This window comes from Peromyscus californicus, unplaced genomic scaffold (assembly GCF_007827085.1).
Source record: "Peromyscus californicus insignis strain IS unplaced genomic scaffold, ASM782708v3 Scaffold_7__1_contigs__length_154581171, whole genome shotgun sequence".
In the NCBI taxonomy this organism is placed as follows: domain Eukaryota; kingdom Metazoa; phylum Chordata; class Mammalia; order Rodentia; family Cricetidae; genus Peromyscus; species Peromyscus californicus.
In genome coordinates, this window is record NW_026294595.1 from 62,572,816 (window position 1) to 62,598,576 (window position 25,761).

General features: G+C 36.8%; 1 protein-coding gene across 1 annotated transcript in view; it reads left to right on the forward strand.

Moving 5' to 3' along the window:
- The window catches only part of LOC128102242 (olfactory receptor 1030-like), a 60,913-nt gene extending 39,854 nt beyond the window's left edge, over window positions 1–21,059 (forward strand). The window contains exons 2-3 of the mRNA XM_052725817.1: window positions 18,926–18,989; window positions 20,095–21,059. Coding sequence (XP_052581777.1) covers window positions 20,121–21,059 — 939 coding nt within the window. The 5' untranslated portion in view covers window positions 18,926–18,989; window positions 20,095–20,120. The remainder of the gene's footprint in view (window positions 1–18,925; window positions 18,990–20,094) is intronic.
- Window positions 21,060–25,761: the final 4,702 nt, after the last annotated feature.

The following is a 25,761-nucleotide window of genomic DNA, read 5'->3' on the forward strand; positions in this document are numbered from 1 at the left end:
CTACCCATGTGAAAAGCTAAGAATGGTATCAGACAACATCTGAGGCCTACAGATGAGATTCCTCTGCCTGATGTAATTGCCCACTTATGTTTCCACCAACATATTTTTTTAAAATACCTTGACTTATAGCTTCTTTTGTTCTGTTACTCTAAAAATTCCATGAAGTTGCTTCCATATTGGACATTGTATTTGAGAACTGAACATATATATGCATATATATGTGCGTGTGTGTGTGTGCATGTGTGTGTGTGTGTGTGTGTGTGTGTGTGTGTGTGTGTGTGTGTGTGTGAAAAGAGAAGGTTAAAATTACTTCCAAAATTGAAGAACTGACATGTTCTTATTAGTTGGTTTACTGTGTTGATTACAACATGCAATCTCTGAGAGTTTGTAGAGCTTGAACTGCTTGAACTGCTATGGCTACTAAACAACTTCTTCCAGAAGTCTGCCGTAGTACCAGTGACTTGGCTTCACTCTTGGTATTTCCAATGAGGAATTTGGACTCCTGCTCTTCAAATGTAGCTCCTGCGGTAGGTCAGTAATGGAATGGGGCCATTGGATGATCATCCAGAGACTGTGTGGTTACCGTCAATAAAGAGAAACTCTGGAAATTTTGAAAACCAAGTAGCTGTTTAGATTCTGCCATCTATACATCTAAGTTCCACTTCTCCTACTGAAATGATTATTTATTTATGTTTTGATCTGTGATTCTCTATCCAGCTATTAGTTGCTGCATATGGGCAAAAACTTAGTTTGTATTATTACCTAGAACATGAACAAGTGCCTGGATCATAGACCATATTACATACATCATTACTTGAATCAATGAGGACATTTGTTGGCATGGCAAACTGATTTTTTTCCTGAGCAAGCAGATTTCTTATCTCTCTGACATTACTAGGGTATGAACAGCTGCAAATACGTATTATCAAGTGAAGAATTATTAAGAGGAATCAAAATTAAAGGAAGAAGAAGCAACTAGGAATTTACTTAAATAATAAAGCTGGTCCTGTTAGGGTATGATCTAATCCTTGTAATTAATCCTTAACTTTTTTTTTCCACTCCCCTAAACAAGTTTATTTGACCCATCTGCACCAATGTGCTTGATCACATGTGGGCAGGAGGTTCACAAGCTGGAGGTACATCAGAATGTATTTTATTATTTATTTATTTATTTATTTATTTATTTATTTATTTATTTATTTATTTATTTATTTATCTATTATCTGCTTGATACAGTATACATTCTTATCCTAATAGTGAAATGTTTCAATGAGGCTTGTCCAGTAATTGAGTAAAATCAAAACTTATTATAAGCCACAGTCATCCTAGGATCCCCCCTGCTATATAGCCTCCCTGATTCTGTGGGTTGCAGTCTGATTGTTCTTTGCTTTATATCCAGAATCCACTTATGAGTGAGTATATACCATGTTTGGGTTTGGGTTACCTCACTCAGGATGGTATTTTCTAGTTCCATCCATTTGCCTGCAATTTCATGCTGTCATTGTTTTTCTCTGCTGAGTAGTATTGCATTGTGTATATGTGTATATATTCCATGTGTATTACACTCAGTAAAACTCTCAATCACCATAGATGGAGTAAACAAAATATTCCATGATAAAACCAGATTTAAACAACATCTATCCATAAATCCAGCCCTATAGAAAGCACTAGAAGGAAAAATCCAACCTAAAGAAGCTAAACACACCCATGAAAACTCAGACAATAGATAATCCCAGTCCAACAAATACCAAAGAAGGAAAATGCAACACTACCACAAAAAAATAACATGAATTAATAATCACTGATCATTAATATCCATCAATATCAATGGTCTCAACTCACCTATAAAAAGACACAGACTAACAGAATGGATAAGAAAACAGGATCCATCATTCTGCTGCATATAGGAAACATACCTTAACTTCAAAGACAAACACTACCTCAGAGAAAAGGCTTTCCAATTAAATGGACCTAAGAAGCAAGCTGGTGTAGCTATCCTAATATCTAATAAAATAGACTTCAAACTAAAGTCAATCGAAAGAGATCAGGATGGACATTACATATTTATCACAGGAAAAAGCCACCAAAGTCTCAATTCTGAACATTTATGCCCCAAATACAAAGATACCCCCATTCATAAAAGAAACATTAATAAAGCTTAAATTGCACATCAAACCCCACACATTAGTAGTGGGAGATTTCAACACACCACTCTCACCAAAAGACAGATCTACCAGACTGAAACTTAACAAAGAAATAAAGGACCTAACAGATGTTATGACTCAAATGGACTTAATAGATATCTACAGAACATTCCATCCTAACACAAAATGATTATACCTTCTTCTCAGCACCCCATGGAACCTTCTCAAAACCTGACCACATGCTTGGTCACAAAGCAAATCTCAACAGATACAAAAACATTGGAATAACTTCCTGTATCTTATCAGACCACCATGCCTTAAAGTTAGATTTCAACAACAACAAAAAAGTTACAGAAAGCCTACAATATAGAAACTGAATGATGCCCACCTGAAACACCAATAGATCAAGGAAGAAATAAAGAAAGAAATTAAAGATTTCCTAGAATTCAATTAAAATGAAATTACAACATACCCAAACTTATGGGAAACTATGAAAGCAGTGCTAAGAGGAAAATTCATAGCTCTAAACATTTTCATTTTAGACTACTAGAAAGAAATTAAAGCTGAATCTGGATTAAAATGTAATGTACCTTTGATCACTGTATGACATTCCAGAAGTTCAGGAGGAAAGACAGAGTATACATCTTTTCAACTATAACTACTCTCTTGTTTCAATAAAATCATATATTCACATTTAGACCAGTGGTTATCAACCAGAAGGTAGGTCTAGAGCTGAGTCCTAGCCCCATCCATGGTGGATGCCAACAAAGAATGAGATCCTTAGCAAGTTTCTATGTGATTGTGTTACATAAGAATGGATCAAAAATTGCCTTTCATAGTTGAGATAACCCATTTGAATGAATACAGTTTTGGTTGATAACATTAGGTGCCTTTATTCTGGAAGTTTATGGTTTCTCTTTTTAGTGTATTTTAACACACCATTAAATGCTAGAATGATCTCCCCAAATATAAAATTTCTGTCATCAATGTTTATCATTGTATCAATGTATATCATAAAATTTTTCTCCCTGAATTCAGAAATAAAAAAATAAAAACGTAAACAGATCCCACAGTATTCTGTTGCCTCTAGAACGTTTCAACAGAGAATCCTTTTGATACACTTTGGCGTGGGCCTCCAGGACATGAATAAATAGCACTATTAAGACACTCTTTTCATTCAGTGTGATTTCTTCATTATAAGATGAGTAGAGGTAAATGGGAAAATGTAATAGATAGTGATATTCCAATAAAATATAATAATTAAATGCATAAATTATTCCAGTTTCATTAAAAATCACTCCAGTTATGCTTTGGTATAAGAATTAAATCTCTGTGCATAATGTCAGGGTGGTAGCATCCCAGGCCAACTCCCAGCTTCAGAGAATACATTTTTGAGAACTTTAACAAAAGTAGGTGATTCAGCTTAAAGGGTGAGATCTGTAAGTGTACTGAGAAGGGTGACAAACCAGCCTTGTTTGATAGCTTAGACCTGCAAAATCAGCACTGAGGAGAATGTGACAAAAAGATGCTACCAATTTTTTACAAGCCTGGGCTATGAGCATGCATTTGGTCAAAACATTGTTCACTTGTCTAGAAGATCCTGGGTTCAACCATGTCATCATGTTGCAGCATAAGCCAACATGAGAAGAGCTTTTTGCAATGAGGAAGGAAACGTTTTCACCATTTGATTCTCTCCTCGGTTTTACCGAACTCTCTTAACACTTCCTTTCTTAGTAGAAACTTACAAAATAATTAAATGCATGTGAAGTGGGAATATACTTTCTTGTGTCAGATTCTATGGTTCTGATTTTTGAATAGCTAAAATGTCAGTCCAAAAACTACCATACTGAGGAACTAGAACTCAGCACAGAAGAGGGCTCTAAACCTGGACTACAGCAAGGATGGTTACAGAACCTGTTTATCATCCATCATTTGTCAGCCCAGCTTCCTTCAGCATGGGAGAATCAGGGTCTGTCTGCCTACAGTTTCATTTCATTATAAAAATTCTTAAGGTCTCTAGCCATTTTATTCATGTTTAGAAAAGGAAAATAATAAGAAATCAAACACTATCTCTTCCGAGTTTTTGATCATCTGGACAATCAGACTTACCTATGGAGAGACAATGGTTTCTGATTGTCACCAAAGGTGGGAAAATTTATATCTGAGCAATTAACCTTGGGGACAAAGATATCCCTAAGTATTAATCAAGGAATTGTCAGGGGAAATCAGTAAGGCTCCCTTTATAGTTATTTACACTTGAAACTTCTCCATGTGTAAGAATCTTAATTTATTATTTGATTTAAATTTATCATTAAATGTTCGGAGTCTCTTCAAATAAATAAAAAATATGTGGATTGGTTTTGGCATCTAGGCTAACATAAGGGCCAATTTAAAGATTTATCTCTCCCCCCATTTTTTTTAAATCAGAAAATCTTTTCATTACCCCATTCATCAAGCCCTCACAAAGAATTGTGATTTTTGTCTCCTGAGTTTCTCTAGTGTTTTTTCTCCATTTGGTAGTGTTTGTGCCCTTCTGTAATTTTCTACTTGTTTTAATTCTCTATAAATGTTATGAAAACAGAATTAATGTCAATTTTATCTTGATATCCTCTGTAGAGATATATATATAAATTTACATATGCAATTAGTGTTTAATGAATACACATTAAATTAGTAAATAAATGTCATAATTAGTTTATTTAAAATTGACTCAAATAATAATACGTTTGGTATATAAAGATGAACCATTTATACAAGGATATATTTATAATTTCAAGGAATTACTGGTTAATAGACTATTTCCTCCATACATATAATTAAAATCTGATTAAAGCTCTGAAATTTATGGTCTAGATTTAAAATAATATGCTTATTATGCATTGTTATTTTTCTTTTGGAGTAATAATATACCTTTCCTATGACTAAGATAGTCTTCCGCACCTGAATTTCATTCATCATTAGTGCTTGACATTTAAAAGATATAGATTACTATAGAAAGGAAAAATTTAAAATATATAGACCATTCCATTATCACAAACATACTAATGTGTAGGAAAGGAAAAACAAAGCATGGTTGATGCCTCCAGGTGGATATCAACTTGGTTCTGTGACTCAAGAATGTGGTATCTTCTTCAGTAAGGTCTTATCCTCAAGTCTTAAAAGGTAACTAAAGCAATAGCAATAGTCTGTACTGGTTGGAGGATTATGGAATCTCACTGGCCAATAATTACAAAAGAAATACCCCATTCCTGTCACTGGGATTTTATTTGTTAACCTCTGGTGTCTAGTAGGGGTGTTATTGCCCTGTTACAGGGCAATTCCACTTTATCTATTGTTATGTGTATGCATATATACATATATTTTTACATATAGATAAATATGTATATATATAATATTGTATGTGAATAATATAATGTGTGTATTCTTTCTTTTAGTTTTGGGACTACAATATAATTATATCATTTCTCCCTTTCCCTTTCCTCCCTCCAAATTATCCTGTATATTATTACATGCTTTTTTTTTTTCAAATTCGTGGCTGCTTTTTTTTATTAGTTATTACACACACACACATATACACATATACAAATATATGTACATATATATATATTCCTAACTATAACATGCTCAGTCTATATAATGTTACTTGAAAGCATGTTTTCAGTGCTGACCACTATGTATTAGATAACTAATCAGTGCACTATTCACTGGAGAAGAGTATTTCTCCGGCCCTAAGCATTTCTTAGCTGCTTGTGGTTTTTTATGTTGGACTGAGGCCTTGAAACAGACAGTGGTGATTACAGAAAATCATAACCAATCAATGTGCAGAGTTGTAGAGCCTAGTCCAAAATGGAAACATTATCAAAAACAAACAAACAAACAACAAACAAAAAACCCCCAAACGTCCTGCATCTAAGGTTCAGAGTCCATTATAGAAGAGGGGGTAGAGAGATTATAAGGTCCAGAGAATCATGGGGCTTGCTGTGAGATTGTGTTTCCTAGTAATGTTAGAAGATACTCCCATAAAGTCTCACCACCAATAAAATGCATATATGTTTCTAAGAGGCTTCAATAGTAGGATTAGTCTAAGACAAGATATCCCAAAGTACCCTAATGCATGTATTGGCCATGTATCAACTTGTTGTATAATCACAGCAAAGTGATTTTCAGATTCAGGTTTTTTTAAAAGTTCATAATTGTGCATCTGTCATTGATGGTGCTCTGTTTGCAAATTTCAAATTACATATATGAGGAAGAGAATAGTTATGAGCTTATACCTGAAATGTTATGCCACAGAGTTAACTTCACATAGTAGACTCCTTAACCTATGAACCCTATGAAGACTTTGGTGGATATGGGTGACTAGGAATGCCAGAAAGACCATTTAGCCAAAAGACACATGACTTTGAGATGTTCCTGTCATAATGGGTGACAGCAGGACAAACAAAAGTCAGGTACATTAGAAGCCAGAATGATAGTGTTTTGTTTCATTTTGTTTTTATTGAGACATGGTTTCTTTGTGTAGCTTTGGCTATCCAGGAGACCAGGCTGGCCTCTTCCTCCTGAGTGCTGGGATTAAAGCATGCACACAGACCCAGAGAGGCAAAGTAATGAGGAGTCAGTGAGGGTCACATAAATCTCCCTGGGAAAAGGAAATAGAATATAGTTTTGTGAGTGGACTAGGGGTGGGTAGGGATGGGAATAGGAGGGATCAAGTGTGTGTGTGTGTGTGTGTGTGTGTGTGTGTGCGCGCGCGCGCGCGCGCGCGTGTGTGCACGCACACACACACACACACAGGCATGTAATGTAAAGAGAGAGTGAGAATACTGGGGGAGATGACTGAAACTTGTCTAAACCTAGTGCAGTGGAAACTCCTTGGAATATACAAGGGTAACACTAGTGAATACTCCTAGTAATGGAGGATTTAGAACCGAACGACCATCTTCTGTAACCAGGCAATCTTGAGGATTTAGAACCGAACGGCCATCTTCTGTAACCAGGCAATCTTCTAGTGATTTGACTGGGATATCAACCCAGTCCCAAAACCTTTGGCCTCCAATTTGTCCTGCCTGCTAGGTATGCTTGGGTAATGGTGGAGTGGAACTTGTAGGAGTGGCCAACTAATGGCTGGTCCAACTTGAGTCGCATGCCTCAAGAGGAAACACATGCCTGACACTGCCTGGTTGGCCAGGAACCAGAGGCTAGATAGCCCAGAGACCTAGGAAAGAACCAAACATGACTGGAGGACTCTGCAGAAGAGGGGGAAGAAGGACTATAGGAGTAAGAGGGGTTGAGGACCCCACAAGAACATGGCCCACAGAATCAACTAAGCAGAGATCATAGAGGCTCACAGAGACTGAAGCAGCAGGCACCAGTCCTTCATTGGTCTATGCCAGGTCTTCTGTGTATATGTTATGACTGTTAGCTTGGTATTCTTGTGGGACTCCCAACAATGGGAGTTAGGGCAGTCTCTAACTCTTTTGCCTGCTCTTGGGACACTTTTCTCCCAACTCTTTTCCTTGTCCAGCCTTGATATGAGCTATGTGCCTAGTCTTTTTGTAACTTGTTACGCAGTCTTCAGTTGATATCTCTGGGAGGCCTCCTCTTTTCTTAAGGGAAATGGAGGAGAAGTGGATCTGGGGGAGAGCAGAGGTGGGGAGAACTGGGAGGAGTAGAGGGAGGGGAAACTTTGTCAGTATGTAATTATGAGAGATGGATTTTTAAAAAGTAGCCAGAATGGAGCAGAAGATAATGGATTCAGATGTAACTGATCTTCTACAAGTCAGAGAAGCTCCACAAGTCATAGAAAGAGGAACAGGCTAGAATATCAATGACTAGAAATGCACCTAAAAATAAAAACCAAGGAGATTTACTTCAGTTAATGTCTGTTTTAACCTAAAATCTTCTTTTGAAAAGATGGCTTTTTTATTTTTTACTTTCTTGATTATTTAAATTTTATTTTATAATTTAATTTAATTTTACATATCAGCCACGGATTCCCTTGATCTCCCCCCTCCCCCCCAAGTTGAACTCAATCCTCAGGGGAGTCTTTGCCCTGGAGGAGATGGGAATGGGGGGTGGGCTGGGGGAAAGATGGCTTTTTTATTTGCTATGTATTTATTCTATTTTATGACTTTCATGATTAAGATATACATTTATATATCATATACATACATACATCTGTCTATATCATCTATAGCTGTCTAAAGATGGCTTTTTAAAAGCCACGTAGGTGTTGAGACTCAAACCTGGGATCTCTGAAAGAGCAGCTAGCATTAACCACTGAACAATTTCTACATTTCCTACATGATATCCTTTCGAATTATGCTTTTATGTAAGACAAAGTGTAAAACAAAGTCAACATGACTGCATTATTGATACAGATCAATTTTTAAAATGTGTGTGTGTGTGTGTGTGTGTGTGTGTGTGTTTCTGGTGCTCATGGAGGCCAAAAGATGGCATCAGATGTCCGGAGCTGGAGTTACAGGAAGTTGTGAGATACCCAATATAGGTGCTAGGAATTAACTCATATCCTATGCAAGACAAGTATGCACTCTTAACTGCTGGACTGCCTCTCCAGTCTGCAAAAGTATTTGTTAAATTTGACAATATTTTAAAAGACTTATTCTAATGAGTGGATGGGATATGAATTCAGAGTAAATATGCTAGATAAACTAATGAAATATATTATTGGGGGGTTAGAAATATATTGAACAAAAAATCCCTTTTTTTACTTTTCTTTGAGACATGGTTTCTTTGTGTAGCCCTGGCTGTCCTGGAACTAGTTCTGTAGATCAGGCTGGTCTTGAAGTCACAGAGATCCACCTGCCTCTGCCTCCCAAGTACTAGGATTAAAGGCAAGTGCCACTATCACCTGACAAAAAAATTGCTTTTTGATATCCACTTATTTTCTCCTTTCAGGAAAACATCAGTTCATTGATGAATAACTAGAGTTAACAAAGATCTTATCCATTCTAGTAACGGTAGTTATCATTTTTCATATTTCCTTTGCTGTTTGCTTCTTATATAGACTTTAAAAACACTTTTAAAAACCACAGTCAGGACATACACACATATCTCTTGCACATGTATGACTCAAAGTTCAGGGCTAAACAATTGTTTTAAAGTTTCTGATGCTTATTCCTTTTCCCCCTTATATTCTGCAGAGACACGGCTCCAGACTCTTCTTTCTTTAGTGCTAAATATGAAAATGAAGCTATTCACACTACAAAGGATGCAGTGCTAAGCAAGGACATAATCACTGTGGTGGTTGGAATATGGAATTTGCCTCAGAGGCTTTTGTGTTTGAACACGTGGTCCCCAGTTGGTTGTGCTACTTGAAAACATTATAGAACCTCCAAGAAGGGGAGCCTCACTGGAGGAAGCATGCCACTTGGGGGAGGGATTTGAGGGTGCATAGGCTGGTCCCATTCTCTGTTCCCTCTCTCTCTTCCTGAGTTAGATGAAATGCAATCATTCTCCTTCCTGAATGCTGTGCCTTCCCAGTCATGATGGAATCCATCTCTCTGGAACTATAAGCCAAATTAAACTCTCTCTCTCTAAAATAAATAAATAAATAAATAAATAAGGTTCAGGACCTAGATGAAAAATCACTAAATATATGTAAATTAATTATATAGATATATTAAATATGTAAAAATAAACACAAACACTTGTCAAAGTTGATAAAATTCTTCCTATGATGTTTATATTGACATTCTGTCAGTTTAATTAGCTATTGGAATAGTTGCAAGACCAAATGTGATATTACAGTGTCTCCCGAATTTTGTAATCACATAAAGTCTAAGTATAGAGAAATTTTTATTAGACACATTATTTTTATTGATTCACTTATTTTTGGTGTGTTTATGTGTGTTGTAAGAACGAAAATGTCTTAGCGTGTCAGGTGTTACTTCTCTGAGACAGGGTCTACTCCATAACCAGAAAGTTTGTTAAGTAGGCTAGGCCAACTTAACTCCCAGGAGTCCTCCTGCCTTAGCCCCTCATTGAGCTATTGCTGGATCATAGCACACAGCACCATGCTTGACCTCTTATGTGGGTTCTTGCAATCCAAACCCAGGTCCTCATGCTTCTGAGACAGATGACTTACTGGTTGAGACATCTAGTAAGCCCAGAAATTACATTTTACAATTTAGCTAATTAGTTACATTTATTCATTTAAGGTAATTCTTTGCATTTATTAATGGCAGTTATATTTTATTTTTGTATTTTTTGAGATTCTAATTCAATTACATTTCTTCCTTCCACTTCATGACCAACCACTTCAAATTCAACTTTTAAGTCTTTTTTTTTAAAAAAAAAGGCACTTATTTTTTTTTTATTTTTTAGATTATAATATAATAAAACATGTCTCCCTTCACATTTCTCCCTACATATCTTCCTATATACCCCTTCTTCTTGATCTTCTTCAAATTCATAGCTTACTTTTTGCTAATTATTATTGCATGCTTATATGTGAAATCTATGAAGCCCCAACCCTACACAAAGAACTGTAGATAACTGAGGAATGCTGAGAACAAGAGAAGTGGTCTTCCCCAGGGAAGATAACATCATGGGGTTGTCTACTACCAAACTGTCAGCCCTGAAAATATTCACAAAGGTAGCATTTTATTTACTGAACAGATGTATATTAATACATACATGCATTCTACATTTTTAAAGATTTATTTTATGTGTTGCTGTGTTTTGTTCATATATATGTCTGTGTGCCATGTGAATTCATGGTGCCTATGAATGCCAGAATTGGACATCAGATCCCCTGAAACTGGAATTACAGGTAGTTGTGAGGCACTGTGTGGGTTCTGGAAATCAAACCTGGGTCCTCTGCAAGAACAAGTTCTCTTACACACCAAGATATTTCTACAGCACATCCCTGTTGTAGAATATTATTTGAAGATATGTTATATTTGTTTATGCTGTGGAACATTTGTTTAATGATGCAAAGATGTATTACATTCTTTTATGTTGCATTTGTTTAAATCTATGAAGCTGTGTTACTTTGCCTGTCTAAACACCCGATGATCTAATAAGAGCTTAATGGCCAATAGCAAGGCAGGAGAAAGGACAGGTAGAACTGGTAGGCAGAGAGAAAAAATAAAAGGAGAAATCTGGGGAAAAAGAGCAAGTGAATGAGAAGAGAAGAATGCTAGGGGCCAGTCACCCACCCATACAGTCAGCTGCAGAGTAAGAGTGAAAGTAAGATATACAGAAGTACCTTGTGTGCTACTCACATCACCAGGGAGGCTACCTGGAAAACAGGACCCCAAGAAAGACACGGGGATCGCCCAATGACAGAGAAATGGAATGAGATCTACATGAACAGCCTGGACATGAGTGGGGGTAATGAAAGGCGAGGGTCAAGGGAAAGAGAGCTTGGGGGAGCGGGAGATCCCAGCTGGATCAACAACAGAGAGAGAGAACAAGGAATAGGAGACCATGGTAAATGAAGACCACATGAGAACAGGAAGAAGCAAAGTGCTAGAGAGGCCCACAGAAATCCACAAAGATACCCACACAACAGACTGCCGGCAATGGTCGAGAGACAGCCCGAACTGACCTACTCTGGTGATGGGATGGCCAAACACCCTAACTGATGTGCTAGAAACCTCATCCAACTACTGAGGGATCTGGATGCAGAGATCCATGACAAGGCCCTGGGTGGATCTCTGGGAGTCCAATTAGCGAGAATGAGGAGGGTTTATATGAGCGAGAATTGTTGAGACCAAGGTTGGATAAAGCACAGGGACAAATATCCAAATGAATGGAAACACATGAACTATGAACCAATGGCTGAGGGGTTCCCACTGGATCAGGCCCTCCGAATGGGTGAGACAGTTGATTGGCTTGATCTGTTTGGGAGGCATCCAGGCAGTGGGACCAGATCTTGTGCTCATTGCATGAGTTGGCTGTTTGAAACCTGGGGCCTATGCAGGATTGTTTGGCTCGGCCTGGGAGGAGGGGACTAGACCTACCTGGACTGAGTCTACCAGGTTGACCTCAGTCTGTGGCTGTGGAGAAGGCTTTGCCCTGGAGTAGATGGGAATGGGGGGGGGGTTGGGGGGAAGGTGAGGAGGATGGGAGGGGGGAGAACAAGGGAATCCGTGGCTGATATGTAGAACTGAATTGTATTGCAAAATAAATTAAAATTAAAAAAAAGAAGATAAAAACAGTTAATGCATATGGAAGCATTAGTTAATATGCTAAAAATTGAATCAATAAATGCATAAAATAATTGGCTCTGAATAAAACAAACCATGTTATTAATGAAAAAAAAAAAGATATACAGAAGTAAGAGAAGGAAAAAGCCCAGAGGCAAAAGGTAGATGGAATAATTTAAAGTAAAGAAAAGCTGGCAAGAAACAAGCCAAGCTAAGACCAGGCATTTATAATTAAAAATAAACCTCTGTGTGTGATTTATTTGTGAGCTGGGTGGTGGGCCCCCAAAAGACTAAAGACCAAAGAGCAAAAGAATAGAAAAAAATAACCAATAACACATCCCTGCACTTGCACTTTTAATTACTAAACTCTTGAGTTGATTTTTCTCATGAGCTTTGTACTAACTAGACTATTGATTTTGAAAAAATAATCAATTCCAACATTTTAAATACTAAACTAGCTTTTCATAAGTTGAAATTATCTACACACACACACACACACACACACACACATCTATGACATAGAAACAGAAAGTGGCCATTTTGGATGAATAGGTGAATTAGTTACAAAGGAAAGATGACACAGAAGAGAGCAACGAGGAGTGAATAGGCTCAGTACCTGATATACTTGAAAAAAATGTTATGAAATCTCTTGCTTTTTAAAACAAATATGTAATTTTTTTTTAAAAAGATGTGGATTCTGATAATACTAATTTTATTTTGGACAAAAAGATTGCTTACCTCAAATCTACTATGAATCATCCACACTTTTCAGTTTTACTGCCTTTATGCTTGGCTGGGTGGGTATTGATTAATGTTCTTGTGTGAAGGAACAGCAGCTTTTTCTGACTGGTATTACTTTTCATCAAGAAAATCAAACAATGGCAGATGTTATTTTCACGCTTTTTGTGTAATTAATTCTGATGAATATTTGAAATTAGTGTGACAAGTAATATATGCCAGTGGCTAAGGCACTTAAAATGGATGTAGTACCCATTCCAGTGTGTGTGTGTGTGTGTGTGTGTGTGTGTGTGTGTGTGTGTGTGTGTGTTGGAGACAGCAAGTTTAACATTAGCACTGTACTATGACAGAAATAATACATGTTGTTACAGATGAAAAAATTCAGGGTAATTAAGTACTGTTTTACTTACAACACAACTAGAGTTAGGTTTCAAATCAAAATATTATCTTCTTAGATGTTCCGTGGGTAACTCTGAAAACATGCTGACAAAAGAATGCATTAAGCTCTCTTTCCCTCAACCCTCGCCTTTCATTACCCCCACTCATGTCCAGGCTGTTCATGTAGATCTCATTCCATTTCTCTGTCATTGGGTGATCCCTGTGTCTTTCTTGGGGTCCTGTTTTCCAGGTAGCCTCCCTGGTGATGTGAGTAGCAGACAAGTCATCCTTGTTTCATGTCTAGTATCCTGCTATGAGTGAGTACATACCATGTTTGTCTTTCTGAGTCTGGGTTACCTCACTCAGGATGATTTTTTCTAGATCCATCCATTTGTCTGCAAACCTCATGATGCCATTGTTTTTCTCTGCTGAGTAGTATTCCATTGTGTATATGTACCACATTTTGTTTATCCATTCTTCAGTTGAAGGGCATCTGGGTTGTTTCCATGTTCTGGCTATTACAAACAATGCTGATATGAACATAACTGAACAAGTGCTCTTATGGTGTGGTTGAGCATTTCTTGGGTATATGCCCAAGAGTGGTATAGCTGGATCTTGGGGGAGATTGATTCCCAATTTTCTAAGAAAGCGCCATATTGATTTCCAAAATGAAAGGCGAGGGTTGAGGGAAAGAGAGCTTGGGGGAGCGGGAGATCCCAGCTGGATCAACAACAGAGAGGGAGAACAAGGAATAGGAGACCATGGTAAATAAAGACCACATGAGAATAGGAAGAAGCAAAGTGCTAGAGAGGCCCACAGAAATCCACAAAGATACCCACACAACAGACTGCTGGCAGTGGTCGAGAGACAGCCCGAACTGACCTACTCTGGTGATGGGATGGCCAAACACCCTAACTGATGTGCTAGAAACCTCATCCAACTACTGAGGGATCTGGATGCAGAGATCCATGACTAGGCCCCAGGTGGATCTCTGGGAGTCCAATTAGCGAGAATGAGGAGGGTTTATATGAGCAATAATTGTTGAGACCAAGGTTGGATAAAGCACAGGGACAAGTATCCAAATGAATGGAAACACATGAACTATGAACCAATGGCTGAGGGGTCCCCACTGGATCAGGCCCTCTGAATGGATGAGACAGTTGATTGGCTTGATCTGTTTGGGAGGCATCCAGGCAGTGGGACCAGATCTTGTGCTCATTGCATGAGTTGGCTGTTTGAAACCTGGGGCCTATGCAGCATTGTTTGGCTCGGCCTGGGAGGAGGGGACTAGACCTACCTGGACTGAGTCTACCAGGTTGACCTCAGTCTGTGGGGAAGGCTTCGCCCTGGAGGAGATGGGAATGGGGGGGGTTTGGGGGGAAGGTGAGGGGGACGGGAGGGGGGAGAACAAGGGAATCCGTGGCTGATATGTAGAACTGAATTGTATTGCAAAATAAATTAATAAAAAAAAAAGAATGCATTAATATTTTTATGGAAAGCGTTCAGGAAGAGTTGGCACTCAAGAACCACTGAACATATCAGGCAGGAAGTATGGGACCAGAGTGAGAGTGATCCAACATAGAAAGGGAGCAGGAAAACAACTTGATTTTGTCAGTCCATGGACTTCTATTCACATCTGTCTCAAAATTGTAAATTTTAAGAGAAATAATTAATAAAAATTTTCAGAATTTTAATAAAATGTATCTCTTGATATTTTCAAAGGCATCATTGGTTTTTGTTTTGCATTTCATGACATTTTGATAATTATATTCTTCTACATTTGTAGGAAAACTTGATTTGTGAGGCAATTAAAATATTATGGAGGTGACATATGGCTGTGGAAGAAAAGGACAAGGAAATCAACATGACTCAGATGTTTATGGAAAAAACTAAAGTCTCTAGGGAGTTAATAGCATGATAAAAAGCTGAATACAGAGTATCAAGTGACTTTGAGAAGAATGGTTTAAACTGTCCCTGAATCTTTTCTTGGCACTCATCAGGTGTCTATGTTAACAAGAATGAGATTTGAAGCTACTTGTATGTTAAGTTCTCTGCTTTTCCTGTGTCATTGATAAGAACACATGAATTGACCATAATCCTGAAAAGTGAAGGGAGGAGACGTAGCCATACTAACATTTTTACTTATCAAATAAGGTTGTTTCATAGAAGAGGTGCAGAAATCATCACTGAACATAGTCAAACTCAAAAACGCCTCAGTGCTGTCAGCAAGTATAACATCTGCCTTCCCTGCTTAGCTTTCAATTAAGTCTGGATAGAGAATAAAGGTAATTCAAGGCATTTTCAGGGACTGGAGAGATGACTCAGTGGTTAAGGCCGTATACTTTTCTTACAGAGTGCCCTGGTTTGGCTTCCAGCACCCACATGGTGGCTTATAACCCACTGTGACTCCAGTTCCAAGGGACCCAAAGCCTTCTGGCCTCTGGCACTGCCAGGAAGATCTGTGGTATACAGACATACTTTCAGGCAATACACATTAAATATATATATGTATACACACACACACACACACACACACACACACACACACACACATATATATATATATATATATATATATATGAGTGTATATGTATATACATATCTTTTAAACCCCAACCATGATGTACAAATAAATATCCTAAACTTTTAACAAAAAACAAAATTAATACTTTCATTGTCTCTACTACCATATTTCCTGAGGAACTATTGAGTGTCACTCCAGCCCAAGTCAAGCATACAGTATGACAGAAAATTCTTCTGAAATTGCTTAGCTTAAAGGAATCCAAAGAAATTATTAATGGTAGAAGATTGAAGATATAATCCAAACAAATTAAATCAACAGAGGCAGGGAGCCAGTTCAGTGTAATTTTCAAAGCTGTTTGAGAGCTGAAAACAAAAAATAATCCCATGCCATTTTTTTTATCTGATATATTAATGGGAGTAATCCATAGAGTCTGCTTAAAGGGCAAAGGAATTTATTATGGAAGGAAAACTCATTAGATGAAACAGAGGAATTATCACAGGATCCTGGAATGGTGAGGCATGGTCCCACTACAATATATACTCAGTACTAAGTTCTTAGAAGTTTGTGACTGTGTTAGTATGCTGAGGTTGGACCGGAAATGGAATGGGATGAAACATGAAGCTACTTCTCTTTCCTTTCCATTAGTGCCATCTTACTGGTTCCTCCCATTAGCAGAAATCAGAGTAAAGCTAAACACCACAGCAACGGCACTGGGGCAGTTACTAACGACCGATAAAAACAGGGGGAGAAGGTGAGGTCAGGGTCCAAAAGACGTAGTCTAAACCGTCACCACACATACAGTATCTGTAAAGACACCACATTCTCTGTTTTCATGGAAAAGGTAAAGGCAATTTTGAATTCAATAGGTAGCCCAAACTAAGAAAAATTAACTGATGTTCAGGTTTCTCAGACTCTAAAACTCTCTTTCTCTTGTGTGCTATTATATTTTAGAAACTGCAACCAAGGGAAATAAGGCTTCCCCAAGACAGACGTTTGAAACATTCATCATAAACAAAAATAAATTATAAGTCCCATTGCTTTACCATTCTTTGGATATTTGATTCTCCTATGATTTGAGCAGTGAGACTAAAGTCACCAAAGAGTTTATCATTGTCAGTAGTTGTTTATAATACAAATCACTCCTGGCAAGAAATAATAGAACCATAGGGATTTGGTGCCTTTGAAACAATTTTATTATAAAATCCCAAATGTCTGTATGTCAATGCTACCATTGTGATCTTACACTGCTTCTTCAGGTAGGATATTCATGGTTCATTTAAGTTTGGAACAGAAACACACATTTTAATCGGTAAATTAAATTGATTTGCAACCTATAATTCTGAATTAAGAATCAATTATATTGAAATACTATTGTTCTCAGGCTAAACTACTCATTGATAAATGACAAAGATGTGTATATTCACATCATGGAAAAGGTGATAGACCAAGGAGAACATTAATACCTATCAATAAGGAAAACACTTATGTAGATGTGGATGAATCCATAACCATATAAAAACTACCATCTTAGCCTGTGAGGAGTCCAAGCTTTGATTCTGAATCTTGCTCACACCCTGGCTCTCATCTTCATAATGACTAAAACTTTTAAAGTATTTGCTGCATTAGATTGCTTAAATGATTTTCCTGAATTAACTTCCTCACATGAAATTGATTTACGTATGAAAAGATTTTATGGGTTTGAAAACTAAAACATAATGATATTAATGGTTCGCTCAAGCCATACAATTAGAAACAAAAGGACCTAAGTTTTCAACTCAGGGAGTAGAGAGCAGATACCTGGGCATGGTTGCATTCTGCTGACTCTGCATAATTATATGCTTTTTTTCATTTGCTTTATCAGAAATGGTGGTTAGTAATTTTTGTAATTTTTTTAAGTTCACAATATTACACTATAATAAAATCATACTCTCATAATTTCTATGACCACTTGGCTGGAAAACTAGACACATTCATGTTTCTAATCTTTATTGATTATTAAAAATTAATAAGAGGTACAATTCATGAAGGTACATTATTTAGTTACTTTTCTCACTTGAAAATGAAACTTAACACAAGCCAATTAGTCACAATTCTTATGACAGCCAAAGACCAATGGTTCAGACACTTTGGAGGATTGAGTCACACAGGAAGCACAAGTAGGAGAGATTTTCACCATATAGTGAATTTCAAAAAGTGCCAAGCCCAGCATGCTCAGATGCATTTATGCCATTCACAAACATTCAGATGTTTTGGATGTAGCCATGTAGTACCCTACATGTGTTATTTTTTCTCAATGCAAGGTCCTTTCCCTAAAGTACTGATTATATAATACAGAAATCTCATTGCTTTTATTACCTTTCCCCCTATAGTAAAGAGAAAATTGAGGAAAGATATTGAATATTTTAAATCTTAATATTTCAATATATAAACACATTAAAGTACTTGTCTACGTCACACCCATAATCATCAAATAAGAAAAGCATAAAATAATTAGAATTTTTTTAAATTTAGGTAATATGTTTTGTGCATTGTTGTACTAGTCAATAGTTCTAAGGTCCCCAAGAATGGAATGGAATACTGTAATAAATAATAATATTTAATGTCAATTCATAGAACACATTATAAAGTAACTTTTGTTGATATTGTACTTATAAATAAGGACCAGTATCCTACAGCATCATAAGTATTTGTATGTCACTGAAGGAAGATGCCAATTTTTGTGAGGATCTCCATGGTCACTTTCACTCTACCCAAATGTTTAGATATAATCCAGAAGAGTATAGGTGCTACGTAATTTTGTAGTTAATGTGGCTATTATTTCTGATGACAGATAGAAGGGATTTGTATTGAGCTTGATATTTTATTAAAACATTAAAAAATGAGAATCAGTGGTAGCATGGCACAGTCAGTACAGTTTAAAGATTCCCTTCTCTGAATTGTCTCATTGTCTCCTGCTGTTCCACCAGAGGCTGCAGATACACTGTTTTTTCCTTTGACACCAGCCCAGCATGAACAGTGAACGTCATCAAGGTATGTCCACAGCTACATATGTTCATTGCTCATGGAGTGTAGCCATACATACATTTTGTATACATGAAGTAGGTAAGACACTTTTGGTTGTCCCACACCAATTATTTTCTACATGAGCAAAATGCACTAAGAAAGTGAGAAGTTGAGCAGTGTATGAAAGCTGAGAAATATTTGTTGGTAAAATGTTTCTTGAGGTGGATGAGAGTGGGGGAAAGAATAGCTTGAAAAATACCTATGGGAATGAAGAGGGGCATGTGAAGTGATCTTGATTTCAGGAAGCTATGGGCTATTTTTAATAGCTTCACTTTCTGAAACTCATTTAACTGGGAGAAACACAGATAAGGTTCAAACCATCACAAAAGTAGGAGTAGGTATCAAAACAAAAACATTTGCACCCCTGTGTTCCGGGAGTAAAAAAGAAATGTGATAAACACTTGTCAACCTAAAGACACCTGAGGTATGAAAAGATATGCAGAAAAAAATCTTAGAGCATCATTAAGAATATAGTTACAATTTCTATCATCCACCTATTATATATCTGTCTACAATCTGTCTATGTGTCCATCTAACTCATTGGTTCTTAATCTGTGAGTCATGATGCCTCATTGGTTCTTAACCTGTGAGTCATGATGCCTTTGATGGTCAAACAACCCTTTCACAGGGGTTGCATAAGAACATTAGAAAACACATATATTTATATTAAAATTCATAACAGCAGCAAAATTATGGTTATGAAGTAGCAACAAAAATAATTTTATGGTTGAAGGTCACCACAACATAAGGAACTGTATTAATGTTTTGCAGCATTAAGAAGGTTGAGAACTACTGATCTAGCTATTATCTATCTATTGATCAATCTAACATCCCTCTGCCGATTATCTATCTACCTACTGATATATTATCTACCTTTCTGCTACCTGTAACTATTTCTCTATCAATTTAGATGTTCAAAACATCAGTCAAATGATTAAAATGATTACTAGGATATTGCTTTATGATACGTATGTTAACAGTTTGAGAAAAGTAGAAAAAATGCATCAGATAATGTGATTGGAAGTATGCAGAAATGAAAAAAATCCAAATGCATTTTTATTTCATTTTTCAGGCCTTTTTTGATGTCAGGAAGATAAAATGTTAAATAAAAACTACACAGCAGTGACTGAGTTCATTTTGCTGGGACTGACAGATCAATCAGAGCTGCAGCCTGTGCTCTTTGTGGTCTTCCTACTCATCTACCTCATCACAGTGATTGGCAATGTGAGCATGATTTTCTTAATCAGAAGTGACACCAAGCTCCACACACCCATGTACTTCTTCCTCAGTCACCTCTCCTTTGTAGATCTCTGTTACGCCACCAATGTCACTCCTCAGATGTTGGTTAACTTTTTATCCAAGAGAAAAACCATTTCCTTCATTGGCTGCTTCATACAGTTTCACTTTTTTATTGCCCTGGTGATCACAGATTACTATATGCTCACAGTGATGGCTTATGACCGCTACATGGCCATCTGTAAACCTTTGTTATACACTAGCAAAATGTCCAGAGGTGTCTGTCTCTCTCTTGTAACTGCCACGTACATCTATGGCTTCGCAAACGGTCTGGCACAGACAATCTTGATGCTTCGTTTAACTTTCTGTGGACCCAATGAGATCAATCACTTCTACTGTGCAGACCCCCCTCTCATGGTCCTTGCTTGCTCAGACACCTACGTCAAAGAAACTGCCATGTTTGTGGTGGCTGGATCCAACCTCACCTGCTCTCTCACCATCATCCTCACTTCCTACATTTTCATCTTTGCAGCCATCCTGCGAATCCGTTCTGCAGAGGGGAGGCGCAAGGCCTTCTCCACTTGTGGGTCTCATTTGGTGGCTGTCACTGTTTTTTATGGGACTTTGTTTTGTATGTACCTCCGGCCTCCTTCTGAGAAGGCTGTAGAGCAGGGGAAAATTGTGGCTGTCTTTTATATCTTTGTAAGTCCAATGTTAAACCCTTTGATCTATAGCCTGAGAAACAAAGATGTGAAAAGAGCAATAAGGAAAGTCGTCAAGAAGGAAGTGTTTATGAAGTAAGTTGAGAGTTACACAACCCTTTCTAAGAAAATGGGCATTTAAAATTACCCGATCACTTTTTGCCACCGAATAATTTTAATTTCTGTCTCATAAATGACAAAGTACAATAGTGTGTGTTGTTTTGTAAGTTAAATATTACAGTCCATCTTGATGAATGGATAAAAATAATTCTAAAATCGGCTGGAGATACTGTCACTGTTATATAAAGTCAATATGGAAAATGGTAGATATGTTATCAAAAGTAGAATTGCCCAGTGCCGTGGCAGTAAGCTCCTTTATTTACGTGTGTGTTCTTCAAAGTACTTTCCTGAAATTTCTCAACCATAGTAGGTCAGTTCTTTCTTTTTAATATTTTTTACAAGTTAACTCATGAATTTTTCAGAGATATATCTCAGACTATTACTGCAAGATAGACCTTTCAAATGATTTTGTTGAGCTGATGGAATCTCTATACATATGATCTTGATGGAAATGCCAATTTTCCCTTAGCAGGGCTTGGTGTTCTTCTGTTATTGAACTTGCATTCTCATCAGCATGCCTCTGCTCCTCTCCTCTTTCATCACCATTGTCTGGTGTTTCCAAATAAACAGTAATTTTATTCTTTAGCTGTATTAGTGTAGAGCTATTTTGTGCATAAAACTCATTATATTTAACAGTCTCATTTGTGTGTCGATTTTAGATTTCTCTTGTGACATGTCCCCATCCTTTGCCTATTTTAATATTAAAATTTTCATACTTTTCCTATTCATTTAGCATTATTAATAATTAAACCATTTCTTCTTATACCTATATATGTAAATACTATTATATACAAAGGCATAGGCTTTCCATTCTCTAATTTTCATATTGTTGAAATGTTAGCATGTTTTATTTCAAGATTTTACTTTTTGAGATTATTTACTTTTTATTTTATGTAAATAAGTGTTTTCCCTGCATATGATTTTGTGTACCAGGTGTATGTACTTCCTGTGCACGCCAGAAAAGAATGAAGAATGCCCTGGAACTGGAGTTAACATGTGGTTGTTGGCTGCCATGTGGGTGAAGGATTCCAATTCAGATCTTCAGGAAGAGTATATCAGTGCATCAACTGCTGAGTCATCTTTCCAGCACAACATGTTGCTACCTTTTAAAAATTTGAAACAAACTATTTACAGCTTACTCACAGACAAAAATATGATATGAAATGTCTCCTTGTAAATTTAAGTCATTTCTATCAGATTTACACATGATGTCACAGTCGTTTCTAGTATTTGAAATAGAAGTTCTCCCAGGTTGGCTCTGTTTCCTAATTTCCTACAGTAAATACTTGAAAGTTTCTAGACCCTCTGTATAATTGCCTCAGTAGCTAGTTGTTTATATGTTCATAGGTTAATATAACATAGTTAACATAGCACACATAGTTTTTATAAAATAGATTTCCAACTTCACAGAAGGAAATTGGTTATTTCTCTTTTGAAATTGTATTTTCACTCACAGGGTTAGACTTCTACACACTAATTTATTTAGGTGCACTCTTCACTCATATAGTCCTTGTCCATATACATCTATTCACAGCATATGCATCTGTTCTGTTCTGAAGGAATAATTGTGTATTTTTGCTTCCCTGTTGATATGAAATCCTGCTGATATACTTCATGCAATTATAAATACGTATCTCTGAAAAGGTGCTACTGCTTTGAGTGTTTATATATGAACATCTCTACAGTTTTCATGTGTTGTCAATGTTTTGCCAAACTGTACACCTGCCAATAACACACGGTTCCTCTATCTTGCATTCCTGCCTATGCAAAGGATTATAGGACTTGATATTGGGCGTTCAATCTTTGTCTTGTTGTACCTAGGTTATGTCCATACAGAGGGCAGAAGAGAAAATCATTCCTAAGCAACCTGGTCAAACTCAAATTTGCCTGCCATATTGCCAGTAATTATAGTATTTGACTGTCATATGACTCTCAATTGAGCAATCGAATCAGGACCCAGACAGAGGGTGATTCATTTGTCCCTCTAACCTCTAACAATGACACATCAGAAATACTTCAAACATTTAACAAAACAGAAAATAGCTATTGTGATTAATTTTACCCTGCTGTATGTAATATGTATTAAGTACGTAGCATGTGTTACTCTGGTCTAGATTGGAGAATGGCACTAAAGCAAGGTTCTGCTCTATTGTCTAAGCTTAGGATCTAATAATGAATGAGAACAAAGGTGACCTTAAAAACTGAATTTAATGAAATGAAGCAGGCTTACGGCAGGAAAAATTCCCCACTTGGAGGCCCCAGGATCAGGGACAGTGATGCTGGGTCCAGAGCCATTGAGAGCTTGAGCCGGAAAGACCATCTTATAATGCTTTCTTCTGCAAGAAACACTTGGGGAGGAGTTCTCTGTGTATGGACAAGGAAACCTTAGCATGCTCATGTTAAGATAAGAAGAATGAGAAGGACACAGAGCTACTTTTCTTATCCTGCTTCTGATGTTTCCCTGATTCCTCCTATTGATCAAAGTCAGCTCTAATCAAACACAAACTTAATTACTTGTGAAGTTCATAATGCCAGGTTGGGAAAATAATTAGAAACATCAGCTAAAAGAGAATACACCTAGAACAACAAGGGAGTCTTCTCATCAGATTGGCTGTATCTGAGAATACACAGGTAGTAATAGTTATTTCTATTTTTAAAAAAAAGCCAGATGAGAGGCTCAAAATCAGTAAACAGCCAGTTCAGAGTCCGTTAATTGAGCTTTCACCACTCTTTGGCCCCTGAAATATGCAGCCAATATTTCAAAGTATGTTATATTTTAAAAATATACTATTAAATATTTGTTTTATTTACTTGTTAATATTGATTTTAATTAACATATATAGGTCAGATGTTGTAGTGCATGCCTTCATCCCAGCACTCTAAGCAGAGGCAGGCAGAAATGAGTCTGTAGGACAGTCTGGTCTGCACAGGGAACTTCAGGTTAGCCAGAGCTATATAGTCAGGACTCTATATCAAAAGCAAATTATAAAAATAAACAAATTTCCACTCATCCCTTTTCTCCTTTCAACCCCTTCTCTTCCCTATTATTCCTTTTCAAATTAATGCCCTCCCTTTTCCTTAACTATTACTATTATAAGTGCATACATAAACATAAACATACAAATGCAACCTACTGAGTTGATTCAGTGTTGCTTGTATGCATATGATTTCAGGACTGGCCATTTATTATTGGATAAACAAATATGGGGCTCATCCCTGGGCCCTTTATCAGCAGTCATTAGTATATATATACAGATAATAATTAAAAATAAAGATATTTAGCACAAGCTAAAATAAGAGACCTTTGGTTCACTGTTCTTGGAAGATCTGAATCTCTGATGACTGTGTGGAGTGGGCAAAACTGTTCTCAATGGATTTAGGCTTTTAGAACAGGAAGCTAGGGGTTATTCATAATCCAAACAATTTACTCCAAACAATAATTGAGCCACAGGGAATTGGTTCTATGAGAGTTTGCTCTTATAAACTATTCAGCTTCTTCACATCGGTGTTGCCATTGCAAAGTTACTCTGCTTTCACAGGAGGAACAATCATCCTTTCTTAATTTTAGAATCTAGAGGTATGTATTTTAGTAGATAAAATAAGTTGAACTGAATTCTACTTTAATGGCTTAGCAATATCACCATTGAAGGTCTTCTTTGTTTCTCAGAGTAAGTATTCATTTACCAATATGACTTTTCTTTTGTATCTTATTACCCTATCCAATAAAACCTAAGTCCTAATTTGTAGAATAGCAGAATGCAATGCAAAAGAAGCCCTTATGGAGTGCATAAATAACTTCTTTCTGTCAGTGGTATTGTGCTTATCATGGAAGAGCCAGGTTACAATCCTGATACATGTGGACCTTTGTCATCAAAGGAGAATGGAAGTGTTCCATGATATGATATCTGTGAGCTCTTTATTTCTGTGGTAATGCCTGCAGTATTGTCTCAGGTAGATTCACAACATGATTATTACTTCAGCATGCTATAAAAGAATATAGAATTTATGCTTTTAGAAACCTGTATAGAATTCATGTTTTAGCACTATTGAAATTTTCTACAAGTGTTAGGCTGAGTTAAAGGTATAGCAAATCATTATGGTCTGAAAATTTATTTATCAGTATTTTTTCATTATCTCCTGCCATCCTAGCAGGACATTTATAATGCCCCTCATGAGTATGCGACACCACCAATGTATGCACATGTACATCCATGTACACTGGCATATGTATAGAATTTAATTCCCTCATGTATGCCATATGTGTTTATATATGAATATTTTGTATATGTAAATATTTAATATTGACTGGTGCTCTCTCCCTCAAAACAATTATTTTTCTTCTTGAGCAAAAAAATGCAGATGCTGAGCTTATTTTTAAAAACTAAGAGTTTTGTTGGTATGAGAGCATCATGAGGTAGGCTACTTGGGATGAGGAACTTCAGTTGAAAAATGAGGGAACAGCTTACAAGACATCTTGGGTTCAGAAGAGTAAATAGAGAGATCCAATGATTACATGGATATGTGTCATGTTCAGTTTAATTTCCCAACTTAATTAGCTAGGGAAAATTAGGTAACTCTCAATCTCTAACACTTTGTGAATCACATCTGAAAGTATATTTGGAGAAAAACATCATTTTAGGCAAAGACCATTTTAGGAGAAAAAAAATCATGTTCACGGAAAA